Source organism: Stegostoma tigrinum, chromosome 31 (assembly GCF_030684315.1).
Source record: "Stegostoma tigrinum isolate sSteTig4 chromosome 31, sSteTig4.hap1, whole genome shotgun sequence".
Lineage (NCBI taxonomy): Eukaryota > Metazoa > Chordata > Chondrichthyes > Orectolobiformes > Stegostomatidae > Stegostoma > Stegostoma tigrinum.
The window spans coordinates 2,822,321-2,841,362 of NC_081384.1; the positions used below are offsets into that span (position 1 = coordinate 2,822,321).

The 19,042-nt window shown below is 42.4% G+C and overlaps 2 protein-coding genes across 23 annotated transcripts in view; one reads left to right on the plus strand and one right to left on the minus strand.

Annotated features, from left to right (window-relative positions):
• Nucleotides 1-5,423, minus strand: part of LOC125466212 (ATP-citrate synthase) — a 74,766-nt gene extending 69,343 nt beyond the window's left edge. Inside the window, exon 1 of the mRNA XM_048560436.1 lies at nucleotides 5,362-5,423. The gene's annotated coding sequence lies outside the window, so the exon portion shown is untranslated. The remainder of the gene's footprint in view (nucleotides 1-5,361) is intronic.
• Nucleotides 5,424-14,019: 8,596 nt separating this feature from the next.
• Nucleotides 14,020-19,042, plus strand: part of odad4 (outer dynein arm docking complex subunit 4) — a 100,051-nt gene continuing 95,028 nt past the window's right edge. For all 22 annotated transcript variants that reach the window (XM_059638757.1, XM_059638758.1, XM_059638760.1 and 19 more), the window contains exons 1-3: nucleotides 14,020-14,352; nucleotides 16,628-16,759; nucleotides 18,830-18,983. In XM_059638757.1, coding sequence (XP_059494740.1) covers nucleotides 14,230-14,352; nucleotides 16,628-16,759; nucleotides 18,830-18,983 — 409 coding nt within the window. In that variant the 5' untranslated portion in view covers nucleotides 14,020-14,229. The remainder of the gene's footprint in view (nucleotides 14,353-16,627; nucleotides 16,760-18,829; nucleotides 18,984-19,042) is intronic.

Genomic DNA, 19,042 nt, shown 5'->3' on the forward strand with positions numbered 1-19,042 from the left:
GCCTACTCCTGCTCTTATCATCTTGTGTTTCTATGTTAATAGAAGGGATCCAAGCACTAATCTCTACTGAACAGTCACTGCCTGCCACTTGTCAGAAGCCCTATTTATTCCTATTCTTTATTTCCTGTCTGCCAACCAGTTCTCTGTCAGTACACTATTTCCAACCCCATTCACTTTAACTTTACTTGCTAATCATTTACCTTCTGGAAGTTCAAGTAAACCACAGCCACTGGCTTCCCTTCAACTTTAATAGTTACACCCTCAACAGATTCCAGTAGATTTATCAAGTGTGATTTCCCTTTCATAAACCCATGTCAATCCTATCACTGTTATCCAAATGCTCTGCTATTAAATCTTTCATGACAGACTCTTAGCATTATGCCACTAGTGATGTCAAGCTAATTGGTCTCTAATTCATGTTTTTTCTCTACCTCCCATTTTAAGTAGTGAGGTTACATTAGCTACCCTTAAATCCACAGGAACTGATAGACAGGCTGTATAATCTTGAAAGTGAACTACCAACATATCCATTATCCTGAGCCATTTCCTTAAGCACTGTTAAGGAATTTTAAAAAAAATTTAATGTTACACACATGGCTAGCAAATTATCTAGCTGTAAGGTTCAAAATGAGTTTCTGTACTTTTAAGTGCAATGCAAATCAAACTATAAAATAGATTTCAAATTGACAATTTTTAAATTTAGTACAGTAATAACCAATATACAAGCACAAAATAGCCAAATTCTCAGACAGAAACACTTTGTACAGAAAACATTGGTTGGGGTACACAAAATTCACAGGAAAAAAATCAGACCCAAGGACACAGCATCAAGCCGGAATCCAAGGACACCTGAATACTGAAAATTCTACCTGAGTTCTTGAAATTGTCAGCATTCAGAACTTTGCACCAGTGAAATGTTTCAGTACTTAGAACACAGAATACCATGTTTACGCTAATCGTGATATCATTCTAAATTAATCCCATCTGACTGCACATGGGATATATCCCGCTATTACATTCGCCTAAATGCCAATTAAATGTTACTATCATATTCCTACTACCATGTTCCCTAGCAGTGCGTTCCACGTACCAAACACTGCGCAAAAAAAACTTACCTTGCACGTCTCGTTTAAACTTTCCCCTGCCACATTTTAAGTTTGCTCCCCCTAATATTTGACATTTCCACCCTGGGAAAGAGACTGACTATCCATCCCATCCATACCTCAATTTTATACACTGTCAGGTTGTCCCTCAGCCTCCAATGCTCTCACTGAAACAATCCAAGTTTATCCAATCTCTCCTTATATCAAATGCATTCCAATCCTGGCAACGTCCTGGTGCAAAAGAGATTTACCTCCTCCAAAACCTCCATATCCTTCCTGTAGTGTGGTGACCAGAACTGTACAGGGTACTCCAAACGTGGCCTGATGTTTTACACAGCTACAACATGACTTATCTTCAGGCACTGAGTATAAAAATTGATAAGTGCGCTGTACATCTCAGGAAGATGAGAGAAGACGAGAAGTTGCAAGGCAGGGAACAAAATTTCAAGAAAGCTCTAAGAAAAAAAAACTGAACCGTCCTCTGTGCAATCAATCATTCTTCAGGATGTGAGCATCACTTGTAAGTCTGGGAATGCTTTTGATTCCTAGCTGTGATTGAGAAAGGTGATGATAGGCCACCTTCTTGAAATGCAGCAGCTGATAAGACGAGAGCACTCCAAGACGTAGTTAGATACATACAAACATGGAGCAGGATTAGTAAAATTATGGTACATCTAACGGGAATTTTAACGCAGGCAAGATAAAGAAATAATGATATGTCCAAGTCTGGAAGGTATGTTGATGAATGTGATATGCCCAAATAATTATTGCCTTGACCGTCCAGGTGGCAGGGGTCAAGGGTTAGGAAGCACTGTCAAAGAAACACTGGCATCTTGCTCATGATGTGCCAGTGCTGAAGGGAACAGATTTTTATGTTGGTCAATAAAGTGCCACCCAAGCAGATGGTCTTGGGCTGAAGTACTTGTTTATTCATTCAGAGGTAGGAAGGCACCTTTTATTGGGCCAACATTTATTTTCCAACCCTAATTGCCCAGAGGGCATCTTTAAGAGCTAACCACACCACTGTGGGTCTAGAGTCACATACAGACCAAACCAGGCAAGGATGGCAGGGATCTACCCCACCAAAGGACATTAATGACCCAGATAGGTTTACATGACGATTGACAGTGGTTGTATGGCCATCATTAAGATAGCACTTTTTTCCCCCAAATTCAACCATCTGTTCTGGTTAGATTTGAACTCACATCTCTAGACCATTAGTCTGGGGCTCTGGCCCTGTGATATGAAAACTAGGCCACTGCCTCTCCTTTGTAAGTGTCATTGAAGCTACATCCAACTAGACAAATGGAAAGTATTTGATCACACTCTAGTCTTGTGCCTTGTAAACGATCGAAAGCTTTAGGAAGTCATATGAGCTGCACAACATATTCTCTGCCATACAAATGCTGTGGTTGTGTGAAGTATGGCTTCTCCTGGTTATAAGTGAGGGACAAAACTACACAAATTAAACAAAGAATCAGACATTCTCAAAGTCATCTGAGCAATTGAAACAACTGATTTTGTTGTCGATTTTGCACGGGGGAACAAACATTAATACGAAGAATGAAAATTTGTATTATAATGGACAGTCTTATTGTATATAGCCCTTTTTATACCACAATATACACATGAATAAACACTTAATAATAGAAGAAGGAATTCTTACAAAGCCAAGTCAATAGTAACTTCTGGGTCACTTACCACTCCGATGCTAAATTAAGTTGTATGGGTTTGCAAGCTAAACATAGAAAGGGATTGGGTTGCATTTCATTTCATTCCATTCCATAAGGATTGCAAAGCAGCTAGCAAATGCACTAGCTTTCTGCCACATGACTTCATGAAATACTAAACATTGGCAGAGAAAAAAAGAAAGCACCTTCAGGCAAGAAACAATTCCAAAACAAACACCAGTATTGACTCCCTGCTGATTTTGGAATTCCTCTCGGAGACAGTTCTGTATTTTCATAGAATACAATAGAATCCCTACAATGGGGAAACAGGCCCCTCGACCAACAAGTCCACACCGACCCCTGGAGCAGTCCACCCAGATCCTTCCCTATGACCAACCTAATCTACACATCCCTGAACACAACAGGCAATTTAGCATGGCCAATCAACCGAGCCTGCACATCTTTGGACAGTGGGAGGAAACCAGAGCACCCAGAGGAAACCCACACAGACACAGGGAGATCGTGCAAACTCGACACAGACAGTCGCCCGTGGCTGGAATCAAACACGGGTCCCTGGCGCTGTGAGGCAACCACTGAGTCACCATGTCACCCCATTGTATATTTACAATGTGTACAGTTCCTCATTTCACTTTGATTAGATACCGATAAAGCCAGGCAACAACCCATTATTAAAATCAATAAAAATATGCTCTCTTCTTGTCAAGGATCATCTATACTTTGTGATTACAGAACCGTTTCCAGTAGCTCCATGAACTTCCCTGGGCTTCAGAGTATAACCTACTCAGGTTACTGATTCCAGAGAACTAGGTGTTCTAATTGTGTACACACTAAAATTCTCAAAGAACAAATGCTCTCAGCCTGTATGATGAGCTACTTATTTCCCTTTAACAAAGTTGATCATAATTTAGTTGGTAGGTCTGACAGTTTACATACTGTAAACTAAAAGAATAAAACATTTTTAATGCACACTGTCCTGCATAACTGATGCGCCTGCTTCCAAACAAAGGAGGCCCCTCACAAAAATGCTTGCTTACCCAACATTCTGTGGCATAAAACATTCATGACTGCTCTTTTGCTCAGTTTTATCTGCAGATGATTTCTGGTAGTTGGATCTGGATCCAATGTTACTTAAATATTTTCATGGGCACTTTTCTCAAACATTCAGCTCGCATATAAAACGTTAATTTGCTCACTTGGCATGGCTTGACTGTCTATTTTATCTTGGCAAAAATTGGATATACTGTCTTTTATACTGCACCTTTTCCACATCCCAGGCATCTCAAAGCACCCTACTTTAGAAGGGCAGTCATTTTTGCACTGTAATAAGCACAGCAGGCAATTTGCACAAAAAACTCCCATAAATGACCAGTTGATAATTGCTATATAATCTGTTTCAGTGATTTGGATGAAAAATAGATATTGCCAGAATAATAGGGAGTAAGTTGGATACAGTTTCTAAAGCACTATAAAAAGCAAGAGACAGCATATTATTAAATCTTATCCAAAAGATGGCCTTTCCAAAATAGCACTGGAATTTCCACTTTCCTCTGAGTTGGTGGAATTTTGAGGCTCTAGAGTGAAGTATCACGCTTAATGAGTTATTACACACAAGATGCCCCCATTGAGGCACAGGTACAACATGTAGTCACATGCACCATGGAAGATAAACTTTTGATCTAATATCAAACAAAATAACTTTAAATGGTTACATCACTAAAAAATTTGGCTACCAAGAGGATTGATCCCAATGTCTGGACGACAAGTGAAAAAAGGCAGATTCTTTTGTGCGGGGTGAAAGAAGAAAAATTGCATTACGGGCGTGATGGGATTCTAATTCTACCGGAAATTAACCCGCACAAGCGATAAAACACAGAATAAAAACCAAAAGAACTATGGATGTTGTAAATCAGGAACAAAAACAAAGTTGGTGGAAAAGCTCAGCAGGTCTGACAGCATCTGTGAAGGAGAAAACAAGAGTTAACGTGTCGGGTGCGGTGGCCCTTCCTCAGAGCAAAGGAAGCTGTTCAGACCTCCTGAGCTTTTCCACCAACTTTGTTTTTGTTCCCGATAAGACACAGAAGTGATTATCAAGGAAAAGATTGAGGCAATTACAACTAAACATTTTTTTAAAAGCCCACAGAAGCTACAGTAGCACTTTGAAGGCAGGCTCACTCATCCTATGGACCTGGAAATCTTTCCCACCAAACTATTTATCCAATTCCCTTTTAAAGTTATTATGGAATAGGCTTCCATCGGCTTCAAGGGCAGCACAGCTCAGAGTGAAAATAATCCCGTCCACTTGTCCGGTCCCCGGTTCTTTTGTGCATTACAATGAAGTGTGAGCTGGGAGAGGCTGGAAACAGCTCCTGAACACCCGGGAGACAGGATAATGCAGTGACCGGACCTGCCGGCCACACGGAGGCTGCGGAGATAACTCAGGAGCCGGTTTCTATTCGGCGCTGATGCTGTGAAGCACATGGCGGCGGCGGCGGCGGCGGCGGCGGCGGCTACTACCCTCTCCCTCAACCTGAATGACTCAGCCCTGTACCCCCATCCCCAAGCCTCACCTGCGGCCTCCTCACCGTCTCCGTCAGCGGGGGGTTCTCGGGCTCTCTCCCGGCTCCGTCGGGGGGGGGGGGTTCTCGGGCTCTCTCCCGGCTCCGTCGGGGGGGGGGGGGGGGGGGGGGTTCTCGGGCTCTCTCCCGGCTCTGTCAGCGGGGGTTTCTCGGGCTCTCTCCCGGCTCCGTCAGCGGGGGTTTCTCGGGCTCTCTCCCGGCTCCGTCAAGAGGCACTCGGCCTCCACTCTCCGCCTCTCGCCTCACCATCTGCTGATCGGCCATCCCAGCTCGTCCATTGGCTGATACCGCATCACGTGAAGGTCCGGCCTCACCGCCTGAACTCCCGGCTCCGCCCCATTCCACCACGACGCGTCTGCAGCACGGGGGTGACCTGTTGCATGCTGGGGGTTGTAGTCTGATTCAGCCTCTGAACCAATTTGAGGATCACTCTGCAAACTACAACAGCCCGCGGCTACGCAAGAAACAACCCCCATGGAAACCTATATAATTAAAAAAAAAAATCCGGCCTCACTGCATGCTGGAGTTTGTAGTCTCTATATCCGTATGAGCCAAAGTACCATGCTCTTCTCAAACTACAACCCCCAGTGTGCATTGCGTGACCCACCCTGTACATAGTTACAAATCACCCTACAATAATACAGAATTGTATCCATACATATGGACCAGGAGATCCGGGCTCAAGTTCCCACTGCTTCAGAATAGTGTCATAACATCCTTGAACGTGTTGATTCGACAATATATGCAAATAATAATGCAGGAGGCAATTCAACTCATTATGCTGTCTCTATGAAACATACTTAAATATTTCTTCGATTACTTTTTGAAAATTATAAATGAATTTTCTTCATCTCTCTTTCAGGCACTGCATTCCTCATCACAAAAACGCGCTGTGTAGATTTGTTTCTACTCCTCGTTTACTTTATCAAAACTCTTCGTGATGTTGACAAGATCTGTAAATTTCCCCTTAATCTCTCTGCTATAAGAGAACAACCCCAGTTTCTCAATCTTTTCTCATTAATTGTGATCGTTCATCCTGGACACTGTTTGTAGTCACTGTGCAAGGCTTTGACATCCTCACTAAAATATAGGAAATAATGCAATTGGCCACAATATTCCAACAAGAACAAAAGAAATGACTTACAAAGTTCAACAAAACTTCTGTAATCATCTTACTATCTGTCTCCACTTATAGATCAAAGGGTCTTGGTGCAAATGAATTCCTTTGTGTTAAATTTCAACCTTTATTTCAAAAAATATTTTATTCATAAAAATATCTTTATATACGTACAAAATAACCAAAGCAGTTCGGTTCCGTACATTATCATATGAGGAAACAAACATATATTAGGAACAAAAATAGAAGTTGCTGGAAAAACTGAGCAGTCTGGCAGCATCTGGGAAGAGAAATCAGAGCCTAAGTTTTGGGTCCGGAGAACTTTCCTTAGGACTCGAGGTTTCATATTGGAGTTTGACTCTATCCAGCAAACAAAGCAAAGACGTTTTTTAGATAATGGGAACTGCAGATGCTGGACAACCCAAGATAACAAAGTGTGGAGCTGGATGAACACAGCAGGCCAAGCAGTATCTTAGGAGTACGACTTGTCCATGTTTCCTAAATTGAAACTAGTCCTGTTTGCCTGCATTTGGCCCATATCCCTCTAAAGGTTTCTGATCCATGTACCTATCCAAATGTTTTTTGAATGTTTTATTTCTTAATGATTCTGACTTGCAGTTTGTAGTATGTTAGATGTGACCTGGGAGGTCTTGAGGTGAGTGTGTATATTAACAGTAATATTGGGATTATAAATTACTGAGTGCATGTTATCGAACAAATTATTTTGTATTAATTGATAACATCCAGACTAATCTAGTAGAAAGCATAGATTGTCTGTTGGAAGAAATAACAGGACATTCAGAAAAACTCAACATGATTAAACAGAGTCAGAATTTATACACCAGGTTATATTCCGGCAGATTATTTGAAACTACAAGTTTTTGGAGTGTAGCCCATTTGTCAGGTGATGTGAGAGGGTGCACACAGACACAGAATTTATTGGCAAAGAGATCAAAGGCAGAAAGAGCAAAAGATAGTACAGACAGTGCAAGTGTCAACAGCTGAATAACAAGTGAAGGGATAATGTATGATCCGATTAAATGAGGCAGAGAGATAATTACAAAAAGTTAAAAATAAGGTGGTCTGGAGTCAAGTCAAATGACTGGAATAATATAATAGGTATGGGTCGCATGTTGAGGGTCTAACCAAAATAATAAGTAATCCAGAACTGCACAGAATATCAGTGGTTAGCACTGCTGCCTCACAATGCCAGGAACACAGGTTCGATTTCAGCCTTGGGCAACTGTGGAGTTTGCACATTCTCCCCGTGTCTGCCTAGATTTCCTCTGAGGGCTCTGGTTTCCTCCCACAGTCCAAGGATATGTGGTTTAGGTGGATTGGCCATGCTAAATTGCCCACAGTGTCGAGGGTGGGATGCTCTTTGGATGATCAGTGTGGACTTGATGGGCCTAATGGCCTGCTTCCACACTGTAGAGATTCTATGAAACTAATTAAGGTAAAGAGTCCATATCAATTTATCTAGGTAATGCCATCAAAACAGCACAGTAAGGAAGATTTTACAAATACAGAATAGTGTGGCACTACATGGACCCAATATCACTGTTGAGACTGTCTTCATGGGTATGGAACATGTCTATCAGATTCTGTGTTGTTGGGTATTTCAGAGTACGCTTACCCGAAGTTTGGAAGCTGAATGTCCTTGGCCGCTGAAGTATTACCCAGCTGGGAGAGAACATTTCTGCCTAGCTGTTGTTGCATGCTGTCTATTCATCCATTGCTGTCATGCCTGCATGGCTTTGGCAAAATAACATGCCTTGGGATATCCTTGCCTGCAGGATATAACGTAGACAATGTTGGCTGAGTCACATGAGTATCAGCCGTGTAGATGGTGGGTGGTGTTCCTACGTGTGATGGTAGTGACCATGTCAAAGATCTGACATGTCTTGCAGAGGTTGCCATGGCAAAGTTGTGTGGTGTCATGGTCAATGTTGTCCTGAAGGCTGGGAAGTTTGCTGCGACCGATGGTCTATTTAAGGTTTGGCAGTGTTTGAAGGCGAGAAGTGGAGGCTTGGAGAAGATCTTGGTAAGATGCTCATCATCATCTATGACATGTTGGAGGCTGCACAAAACATGGCACAGTCTCTCTGCTCTAGGAAAGTATTGGACAATGAAGAATACTCTATTTTTCATATCCTGTGTCTGTCTTCTGAGGACATCCTTGTGGTTTTTCACTATGGCACAACAGAACTGGTGATCAATGAGTTGAGCATCATTTCCCGTTCTTATGAGGGCATTCTTTAAAATCTTTAGGAGTCTGTTGTGTTCCTCCTCATCTGAGCAGATCCTATGTTTGCGCAGGACTTGTCCATAGGGGATGGATTTTTTAATATGTTTAGGATGGAAGCCTATGCATACACAGAATCTGCTCAGATGAGGAGAAAAGCAAGAGGCACCTAGAGAGATTGAAGGATGCCCTCATAAGAACAGGATACGATGCTCAACACATTGATCCCCAGTCCCAATGAGCCACAGCAAAAAACTGCAATGACCTCCTCAGAAGACAGACACACGACATAACCAATAGAGCACCCTTCATTGCCCAGTAGTTCCCCGGAGCAGACAGACTACGCCATGTTCTTTGCAGCCTTCAACATGTTATTGATGACAACGAGCATCTCGCCAAGATCTTTCCCACACCACCACTTCTCTCCTTCAAACAACTGCCAAACCTTAAACAGATCATCATTCAGCAAACTGCTCAACCTTCAGGACAACATTGACCACAACACTATACAACTTTGTCACAGCAATCTCTGCAAGACATGTCAGATCTTTGACACAGACACTACCATCACACATGGGAACACCACCCACCACACACACAGCAGATGCTCACGTGATTCGGCCAATGTTGTTCATCTTATATTCTGCAGGCAAGGATGCCCCAAGGCATGGTAGGTTGGCAAGACGATGCAGACACTATGACTGCAGATGAATGGAGACTGTGCAACAATCAGCAGACTGGTGTGTTCCTTCCCAGTCAGGGAACACTTCAGTGGTCAACAACATTCAGCTTCCAATCTTCGTGTAAGCGACCTCCAAGGCAGACTTTGAGATGCACAACAGCGCAGAATCGCCGAGCAGAAACCAATAGCCAAGTTCCAAACCCAAGAAGATGGCCTGAACTGCAATCTTCGCTTCATGTTGCGCTACATGTGACCCTATCACACTGTTGCGTATCGGTAAAGTCTTCTTTACTGTCCTGTTTTGACACCATCACCTTGATAAGTTGTTATGACTTTTGTACCTTAATTAGCTTGTCCAGCTTTGGATTACTTACGACGTTGGTTAGACCCTCAGCATGCAACTCTTATACCTATTGTATTATTCCAGTCATTTAGTTTGTCTCCAGCACCAACCTACTTCAAATTTTTTGTAAATACCTCTCTGCCTTATTTAATTAGATTATAGGGCATCCTTTCACTTGTTATTCAGCTGTTGACACTTTACTCACACCGTTAAGTATGACTTTTTGATCTCTCTGCCCTTGATCTCTGCCTGTAAATTTGAGTTTGTGTGCAAACCTCTCACATCACCTGACAAGGGGACTCAGTGCCAAAAGCTTGTGATTTCAAATAGATCTGTTTAACTATAGCCTGGTGTTGAGTAAATTCTGACTCTGTTTAATCGTGTTGGGCTTTTCTGAATGTCCTGTTATTTCTTCCAAAAGACAATCTATGCTTTCTGCTAGATTAATCTGGATATTATCAATTAATACAAAATAATTTGTTTGATAACATGCACTCGATAAATTATAAACCCAATATTACTGTTAATAAACACACTCACCTCAAGCCCTCCCCAGGTCACATATAACAGACTACAAACTGCAAGTCAGAATCATTAAGAAATAAGACATTCAAAAAACATTTGGATAGGTACATGGATAGGAAGGTTCTGATGAAGAGTCATCTGGACTTGAAATGTTAGCTTGTTCTCTCTCCTTGGCGCTGCCTGACCTGTTGTGATCCCTTGCAATTTTTTTATTTTCAGCACAGATTCCAGCATCTGCAGTAATTTGCTCCCCTAATCATTTGGATGGCTTGCTACTGTTAGTTTCCCTGTGTAACAGGGCTTCTGTCTGGGCCCTACTTTCTTTGGTGGATAAGTTGTTGGGGGTATGTCTGTCCATGAGACTGTTGTCTTTTCCCTTATGCTAACATCATTAGCATCTGCCTGCTGTGTTTGCACTATGTCAGGTGTATGGGTTTTGTGATTCCAGAGTTTTACTTGGCCAATGTGTCCACTATCACTTGGCTGTTTGGCCAAGTTAGCAATCGAGCTGTGTTTTAGCAGCTAGGAGGTTGTTACATCTCCCTTGTCTTGGATAGAAGAAAGCTTACGTGAATGAAGTTCAAACCTAATTGTAAAAGTTGGTTATATTTGTTGTCAGGAGGGCCAACATATTCATGCGAAAGCCATTGACATTGGTCAAGCCTATCCTATAATTGCGCATATAATAAAGGGAAACTCCTGTTGCAATAATCCATACAAGATTGAAGTGCATAGACAACATTCAGTCATCAGAACAAATGGAAGTGACAATAGTGATAGCCCTGAGAGTTCCATCCACCTTAGATCCCCTGTGTACGTGTACATTATTATTTATAATGAGTGAGAAACCTCTTGGCATATCTATCTTTCCCAGCCTGCAATCTTAATCACCAGTATCCTGAGATAGATCAAGGTTAGTGCAGTTAGGACTACAGCTAGATGTGAGAATGGCTGAATTTGTGGATGACAGATAATGGGGCATATGATGATAGGTCCTGTTTGTTCGCATTTACTTAGAGTGGTCCATATCAATATGCCCTGTTTCACCATAGCGTATGGCAGGGTGTCATGGTAACTCATCCAAATAATTTTTTTAAAATTCCAATACTTTCAACTTCAAATGTCCTCAACCCAGCTTTGTCACTAGGAATGATTGTAATTCCCATCACCAAACCCAGAACCTCACCGAGAATATCCTTGTCATTGTGATTATACCACATCTTGATGAGCTGTTGCAACTGACAAGCAGAGATGTTTCTATGGGTCTTCTCCCGGAACAAATGTTCAAGCTGTTATTTACTGATCGAGGATGGGATTTTCCCTTCGCTAGTCTGTCAGAGGTGCTATCTCAGCTGCTTAATCAACCAGTTACTGTAGGTGCTGCACAGGATATGGTTTTGCTGTTAACTGTATTCCCTGATTTGTCCCTGGATGATCTGGTTAATTGTCTTGGTGTGACCCTCTGGGATAGTCACTGAGTGGTGGCCAGCCTGATTCTCTGCTAGTTGCCCCATGGTGTCCTGTTGATTGTCTATATTCAATCCTTCTAGGACTTGTTGGGTCAAGATCCTGAGTTTATTGTCCAAATTAGCCAAACCAAGGGTAGTGATCATTGACACTCCTGCCCCATATGCTGTGGCTAGATCATTGAGGAGTTCCCTTCTCTTTCATGTCAATATTGTAGGACACCTGGGCAAGTACATTTGTAACATTCTGTTTGGAATTGTCCAACTTGTTTTAAGGTGGAATAAGACAACAAAGGTTATAGCACAAGATCTGAAATTATTGAGCATAATGTGGTAACCTGAATTGAGTATCAGTTAACACATAGAAGAGAGTGAATGAGAATTAATGGGTCTTTTTCTGGCTGGAAAGTAATAACTAGTGGAGTGCCAGAAGGATCACAGAGTCATTGACTCAATCAGTGCAGAAACAAACCCATTGGTCCAACCTGTCTTTGCCATATATAATTCCAAACTCAACTAGTCCTACCTGCCTACAATTGATTTTTTGATTTGATTTTGATTGTACACGAGTACAGTGAAAAGTATATAATGTTAACACACAAAGTGCCATCTTAGGTACAGGTATCTAGGAGCAGAATCATAAAAACAATATAGAAATAAAAAATGAAGTTAAAAGTTAAATATTCCAGATCTTCTCAGTTTTAAGTAGAAAATAGGAAATGCTAAGCCCATGGCCCTCCAAACATTTCTTATTCATGTACTTACCTAAATGTATTTTAAATGTTGTAACTGCACTAGCATCCATCATTTCCTCTGGAAGTTCATTCCACACACAGACCATTTTCTGACTTTAAAAAATTGCACACTTGCCTTTCTCCTCTCACCTTAAAAATATGTCCCTGAGATTTGAATCCTCCACTCGAGGGGAGATGTCAGACATCTACCATTCACCTTATCTATGCCCCTCACTATTTTATAAACCTCTATAGGTCACCTCTCAACCTCCTATACTCCAGTGCAAAAACAATCAGACCTGGGGCCTTATTTGTTTACTACCCATGTTAAAGACATTGAAGGGGGGGAGTAATGTTTCCAAATTGATGATGATTCAAAAGTAGGTGGGAGGGTATGATGTGCTGAGGACATAAGGAATCTGCAAAAGGATGTGGATAGGTTGAATAAATGAGCAAAACCCTGGCAAATGGAGTTTAATTTAGGAAAGTGTGAGGTAGTGTGCTTTTGTGGGGAAAATCAAAAGGCAGACTCCAAAAAACAGTGCAGCACAGATGGGTGTTTTTGCGCACAAAGTTAACGTGCAGGTGCAGTAGGTAAATAAGAAGTTCAACAGAATCTTGGTCTTTATTGCTAATGAGTTACAGTTTAAAAAACGGGGAATTCTTGTTACAACTGTACAGGGTGCAGGTGAGGCTGCACCTGAGGTACTGTGTACTGTTTTGATCCCTTTATTCACAAAATGATTTACTAGTCTCAGAGGCAGTTCAAGAGTTTCACTTGACTGATTCCAGGACGGGGGAGATGAGTGATCAAGAATGGGTAAACAGGTTATACTGTTGCTTATTCGAGCCTGGAAGAATGAGGGGTGATCTTACTGAAATATACAAGATTCTAAGGGGACTTGATAATGTAGATGTTGAGAAGATGTTTCCATTAGTTAAGGAATCTCAAACTAGGAGATACGGTTGTAGAATTAGGGGTTGCTCAATTAACATTGACATCTGAAGAAATTTCTATTCCCAGAGGATAGTGAATGTCTGGAATTTGGTAGCCCAGAGTGTTGTGGGGGCTAAATATGAAAGTATTTAAAGAGGAGGTATTCAGATTTTTGAAATATCAGGAAGTTGAAGATAATGAGAAGCTGGCAGAAAAGCTGAGTTGAGGACGGGGCAAATCAGCCATGATCTTATAGACTCTTGTTAACCCTGTTTCTACTTCTACAGATATTGCTGCCCGGCTGAGTCTCTGTTTTCATTTCAGATCTCCAGCATCCGCAGTTGCTTTTATCATATCGAATGGTGGGGCAGGTAGAATGGAGGGGCTGAATGGCCGACTCCTGCTGCTATTTCTTATGTTCAAATGCGCGGCATTGGGGAGGGGAGGGTGTCATTCTAAACTATTAGCATCAGCCGATTGAAATGAAATAGAAATCACTTTGTCCAGAAGGCGAAATGATCCCTTTAAAGCGGTGTCCCTCGGTCTGGTTGTTAGGGGGTTGCTAGGAGACTGACTGGTTACATTCCAAACAGACTGTAACCGCGAGAAGCCCTGGCATTACCAGCAGCCGGGAAGGAGAGAGTGAAACAGAGACAGAGAGGGAGAGAAATAAAAACAGAGATAGGCCGAGAGAACAAATAAAAAGCACAGGGAGAGAGAGAGAGGTCGGCAGAGACTGGGAGAGAGAAAAACCCAGGCAGAAGCAAAAAGACAGCTCGCAGAGAGACAGAGTCAGACGGAAACACGGCGATGGCTGACGATGATGAGGACGTTTTGTCGGGTCCAATCTGTTCGTACCTCACCTACAAGTCAGAGGGGGACCGCCTGTACGTGCTGGGGGAGTATGAGAAGGCTATCAACAGTTACACGCATGTAAGTTTCATCGCCAGCTGGTGTACAGGGACTGGGGACCTGTTTAATCTTTGCAAGCGGGCAGGTTTTGGATCTTGGATAATGGGAACTGCAGATGCTGGAGAATCCAAGATAACAAAGTGTGAAGCTGGATGAACACAGCAGGCCATTCTGATGAAGGGTCTAGGCCCGAAACGTCAGCTTTTGTGCTCCTGAGATGCTGCTTGGCCTGCTGTGTTCATCCAGCTCCACACTTTATTATCTTAGGTTTTGGATCTTTAACGGTTTGGTACAACTTTCACAGAATGGAGGGGGAGTGTGAGGGAGATTTCTGACCGGACAAATTGCTTGGAGATTTGGTGTGGGGAGGGTTCGGGGATACACCAAGGAGAGTTTCAGGGCGGTACACTTTCCCAAAGCCAGTTCACAACTCGGTCAAATTGCCCAGAATCAGAATACTCAATGCCGGGTGGCTCATATCCCCCAGAAGAAAACTACTCACCTGTATTGCTGACAAATGTGACCCTTCAGCCAGGGACGAGCATGACTAATGCTTCAGCATTGGAACTGCCAGGGTCACCCTGCACTGCCCTAGTCAGTGTGGCAGCATCTCCTTTGTTTTCCTAACGTTCATTTAGAGGTGTGGGGCCCTATCCTGGGAATGATGGGGACAATGTAGATGTAGTAGACAGTCCCTGTCCTTGGAGTGTTTGATGGGGACAATGTAGAGGGAGCTTTACTATGCATTTAACTCTGCGCATTCCCTGTTCTCGGAGTGTTTGATGGGGACAGTGTAGAGGGAGATTTACTCTGCATTTAACCCTGTGCATTCCCTGTTCTCGGCATGTTTCATGGGGACAGTGTCGAGGGAGATTTACTCTGCATTTAACCCTGTGCATTCCCTGTTCTCGGCGTGTTTCATGGGGACAGTGTGGAAGAAGTTTTACTCTGTATCTAAGCCCTTGCTGTAAATGGTTGGATTAGAATTGGGAACCAAGTGTAGAATGTCAAAGTTCACAGATGACACTTAGGTAAATGATACAGCAAATTGTGCAGAGGGCACTGAACGTCTGCAAATGGGTAGATAGGTTAATTGAGTGGGCAAGGGTCTGGCAGATGGAGTACATTGTTGGTAAATGTGAGGTCATCCATTTTGATAGGAATAACAGCAAGATGGACTATTATGTAAATGGTGAAAAACTGCAGCATGCTGCCATGCAGAGGGACCCAGGTGTCCTTGTGCATGAATCACGAAAAGTTGGTATGCAGGCGCAGCAAGTTATGAGGAAGGCAAATGGAACAATATCCTTCATTGATGGAGGGATGGACTGTAAAAATTAGAAGGTTATGCTGCAGCTGTGTAGGGTCTGGTGAGGCCATACCACGAGTACTGTGTACTGTTTTTATCTCCTTACTTGAGAAAGGATGCACTGGTCCTGGAAGGGGTGTAGAGGAAGTTCAGTAGGCTATTCCAAAATTGAGAGGGTTGGTTTATGAGGGCAGATTGAGGAGACTGGGACATAACTCATTGGAATTTGGAAGAGTGAGGAGTGGGGATTTTGTAGAAACGTATAAAATTCTGAAGGGAAGAGATAAGATAGAAGCAAGGAGGTTGTTTCCACTGGTGGGTGAAGCTAGAACTAGGAGGCACAGCCTCAAAATAAGGGGGAGCAGATTTGGGACTGAGTTGAGGAGGAACTTCTTCACCTAAAGGGGTGTGAATCTCTGGAATTCCCGGGCCAAGGAAGCAGTTGAGGCTACCTTGTTTAATATTCTTAAGGGAACGATAGATAGATTTTTGAATGGTAGAGGAATTAAGGGTCGTGGAGAGCAGCTGGGTAAGTGGAACTCAGTCCTCAAAAAGATCACCCATGATCTTAGTGAATGGTGGAGTAGGCTCGATGGGCCAAATTGGCTACTCCTGCTCCTATTTGTTATGTTCTTATGCCCCTGTCATGGGAGTGTTTGATGGGGTCAATGTGGAGGAACTGTACTCTAAATGCCCTGGAATATTTCGGTATTATGTAGTGGTTGTGGAGTATGTTTCTTTCAGGATTACATCTGATCTTAACGAATGCATAAGGAAACATTTTGAAGAATGCTTTATTCATGTGAAAATCACAGTTTACTGTAATTCTATTGTTCCCAGCTTTGAGGAAGGGTCCCTCGACCTGAAATGTTAACTCTGATTTCTCTCAACAAGATGCTGCCAGGCCTGCTGAGTTTTTCAAGCAATTTCTGTTTTTGTTTCAGATTTGCAGCATCTTCAGTTCTTTTGGTTTTTATTCTGTTGCAGGCTCTTCAACAAGAACCAAAGAACAGGAACTGTCTGGTTGCCCGGTCCCGATGCTACCTGGCAATGGGAAACACCACTCTTGCTTTGAAGGATGCAGAGGCCTCCCAGTTGGGCAGTAAAGAGTTCTATAAGGTCATCTTGATATAACAATTATTTAGTGGATTCCTTCCCTTTGATGTTTTTGCTCTTTTGGCAGTGCACCAATTTTTTTGTCCTTATAGAATTTTAGAATCACAGAGTAGCATGAGAGGAGGCCATTTGGCCCACCATTTCTATGCCAGCTCTCTGCAAGAGTAATTAAGATAGTCCACTCACACACTAATTTCCAGTAATTGTTTTGTTTGGTCTCCGAGAATGATTTGATTGAGCAGGAACAGAAATGGATCAGGTAAACTGGAACAAAAGGTCAACAGGACATACTTTAGCTGAACAATGGGATGTCTTCAGAAAGGGACTGGTTTGAGACAAGGTATGTTCCCACAAAAGAGAAATGGAGAACAAACAAATCCAGAGCTCACTGGATGACAAAGGAGATAGAGCTTTAAATAATGAAGGAATGTATCTTCATCATGGGAGACAGGTAGAAAATACAATCGAGAGAAATACAGAAAGCTTGGGGATGGGGGGAATGACAAAAATACAAATAAGATAACTGAAGAGAGATTATGAGAAGAGGTTGGTGGTCAACATAAAGGAGAAGGCCAAAGTATTCAATGGACATATCAATAATGAAAAGAATAGGTACAATTAGAAGCCCCAAAAAACATTAAATGAATATTTTGCATTTGGTTTTACCAAGGAGGTAGATACTACCTGGCCTGGGCATGGGGTGGGGGAGGAAATTCTGTCACTAGAAGTTTCTAAGGTTATTAAGGAAGAAGACTTTGATGGACCTAATGTTGACAGGGCACTGGGTCCAGATTTCTTTTATCCACTGTGGGACATGGGCATCACTGGCTGGCCAGCATTTCTTGCCCATCCCTAGGTGCCCTTGAGAAGGTGGTGGTGAGTTGCTTTCTTCATCCACTGTATTCCATGTGCTAAAAGATGCGTCTGAGGATTTTGAAGAATGCGAAAGTGGAAGCTGCAGGGCATTAGTCATAATCTTTCAGTCTTCCCGAGGATCAGGCAGGTACGAGAAGGCTGGAGAATAGTAGGTATTATGTCCTTGATCAAAAACCATAAGGGTAGTCCCACCAATTACAGACCAGTTAGTTTAGCTTTTATGATGAAGAAATGCAAAACAATTCTTTGGGTTGGAAGTATCAGTCACATGGGAAATGAAGGGTTCTTTATGAAGAGCCAGCATGGGCTTCTAAAGGAAAGTTCTGTTTCATGAACTTGCGGGAATTCTTGAAGGAGTCAGTCAGGATAATGCCATTGATGTGATGTATTTGGACTTTCAAAAGGCATTCGATACAATGGCTCACAACAGATATGTCAGAAACAGATGGAATAAAAGGGTCAGTAGATACAAAATGATCCTGGATACAAAACTGGCTGAGTAATAGGAAATAGAGAAGAGTGATCAGTGGAAGATTTGCATGTTGGAGGACGATTTGTATTGAGTTCCCCAGGTGATGTATTAACACCCTTGCTTTTCATGAGAAGTGTGATGTGATGCATTTTGGTAGGAAGAACATGCGCAGACGATGTGAAGAGGGAGGCGCGTGCTAAATGGCCTCTTTCTGCAATGTAACAATTCTGTGATTCTGTAAGTTTGCACTTTTTCATAATGGGGAGTGATAGGAAGAGGAACTCAGCAGTTTTTCCCGCCTTAGTTTATGGGTCCAAGATAGTGAATCCATCATCTCCGCTGTGCAAACTTAAATCAGCAATGACAAACCAGACCAAGTAAAATACCTGGAACGGCTCATATACTTATAGGGATGTACTGTCAGTTTTGGGACATTGTAATGGAGGTGTCCTTGAATTTGGGATCTCTTTGGTGAAATGGGTGTTTTGGTAGGTTGAGGGGGTGCATGTAGTGAAGTGAGACCTGGCATAGTCCTAGCAGTGCATCGTATTGATGTATTTTGCTGGATACTGGCAAGAGAAATTAAAAGCTTGTATTTCTTTACGAATTAATCCTGTGATAATAACAAGTGCACTGCAAAGTTGTGCAATTTTTATTGAAATCGATGTGCAAGCTTTAAAACTACAAAGGGAGTTAGTTATTCTTGTATTTTGTTGCTTTCTCAGGGCCTTTATCGAAAGGCTGAAAGCCTTTATGCTAAGGGTGAATTTGAGCTTGCATTAATGTTCTATCATCGAGGACATAAACTCCGTCCAGACGACCGGAATTTCCGCCTGGGAATTCAGAAAGCTCGGGAGGCTATTGACAATTCTGTTGGAAGTAAGTGCGTGTTTAGTGAGGAATTGCCTCTGGGGTTCCCATCTTGCCCCCCCCCCCCC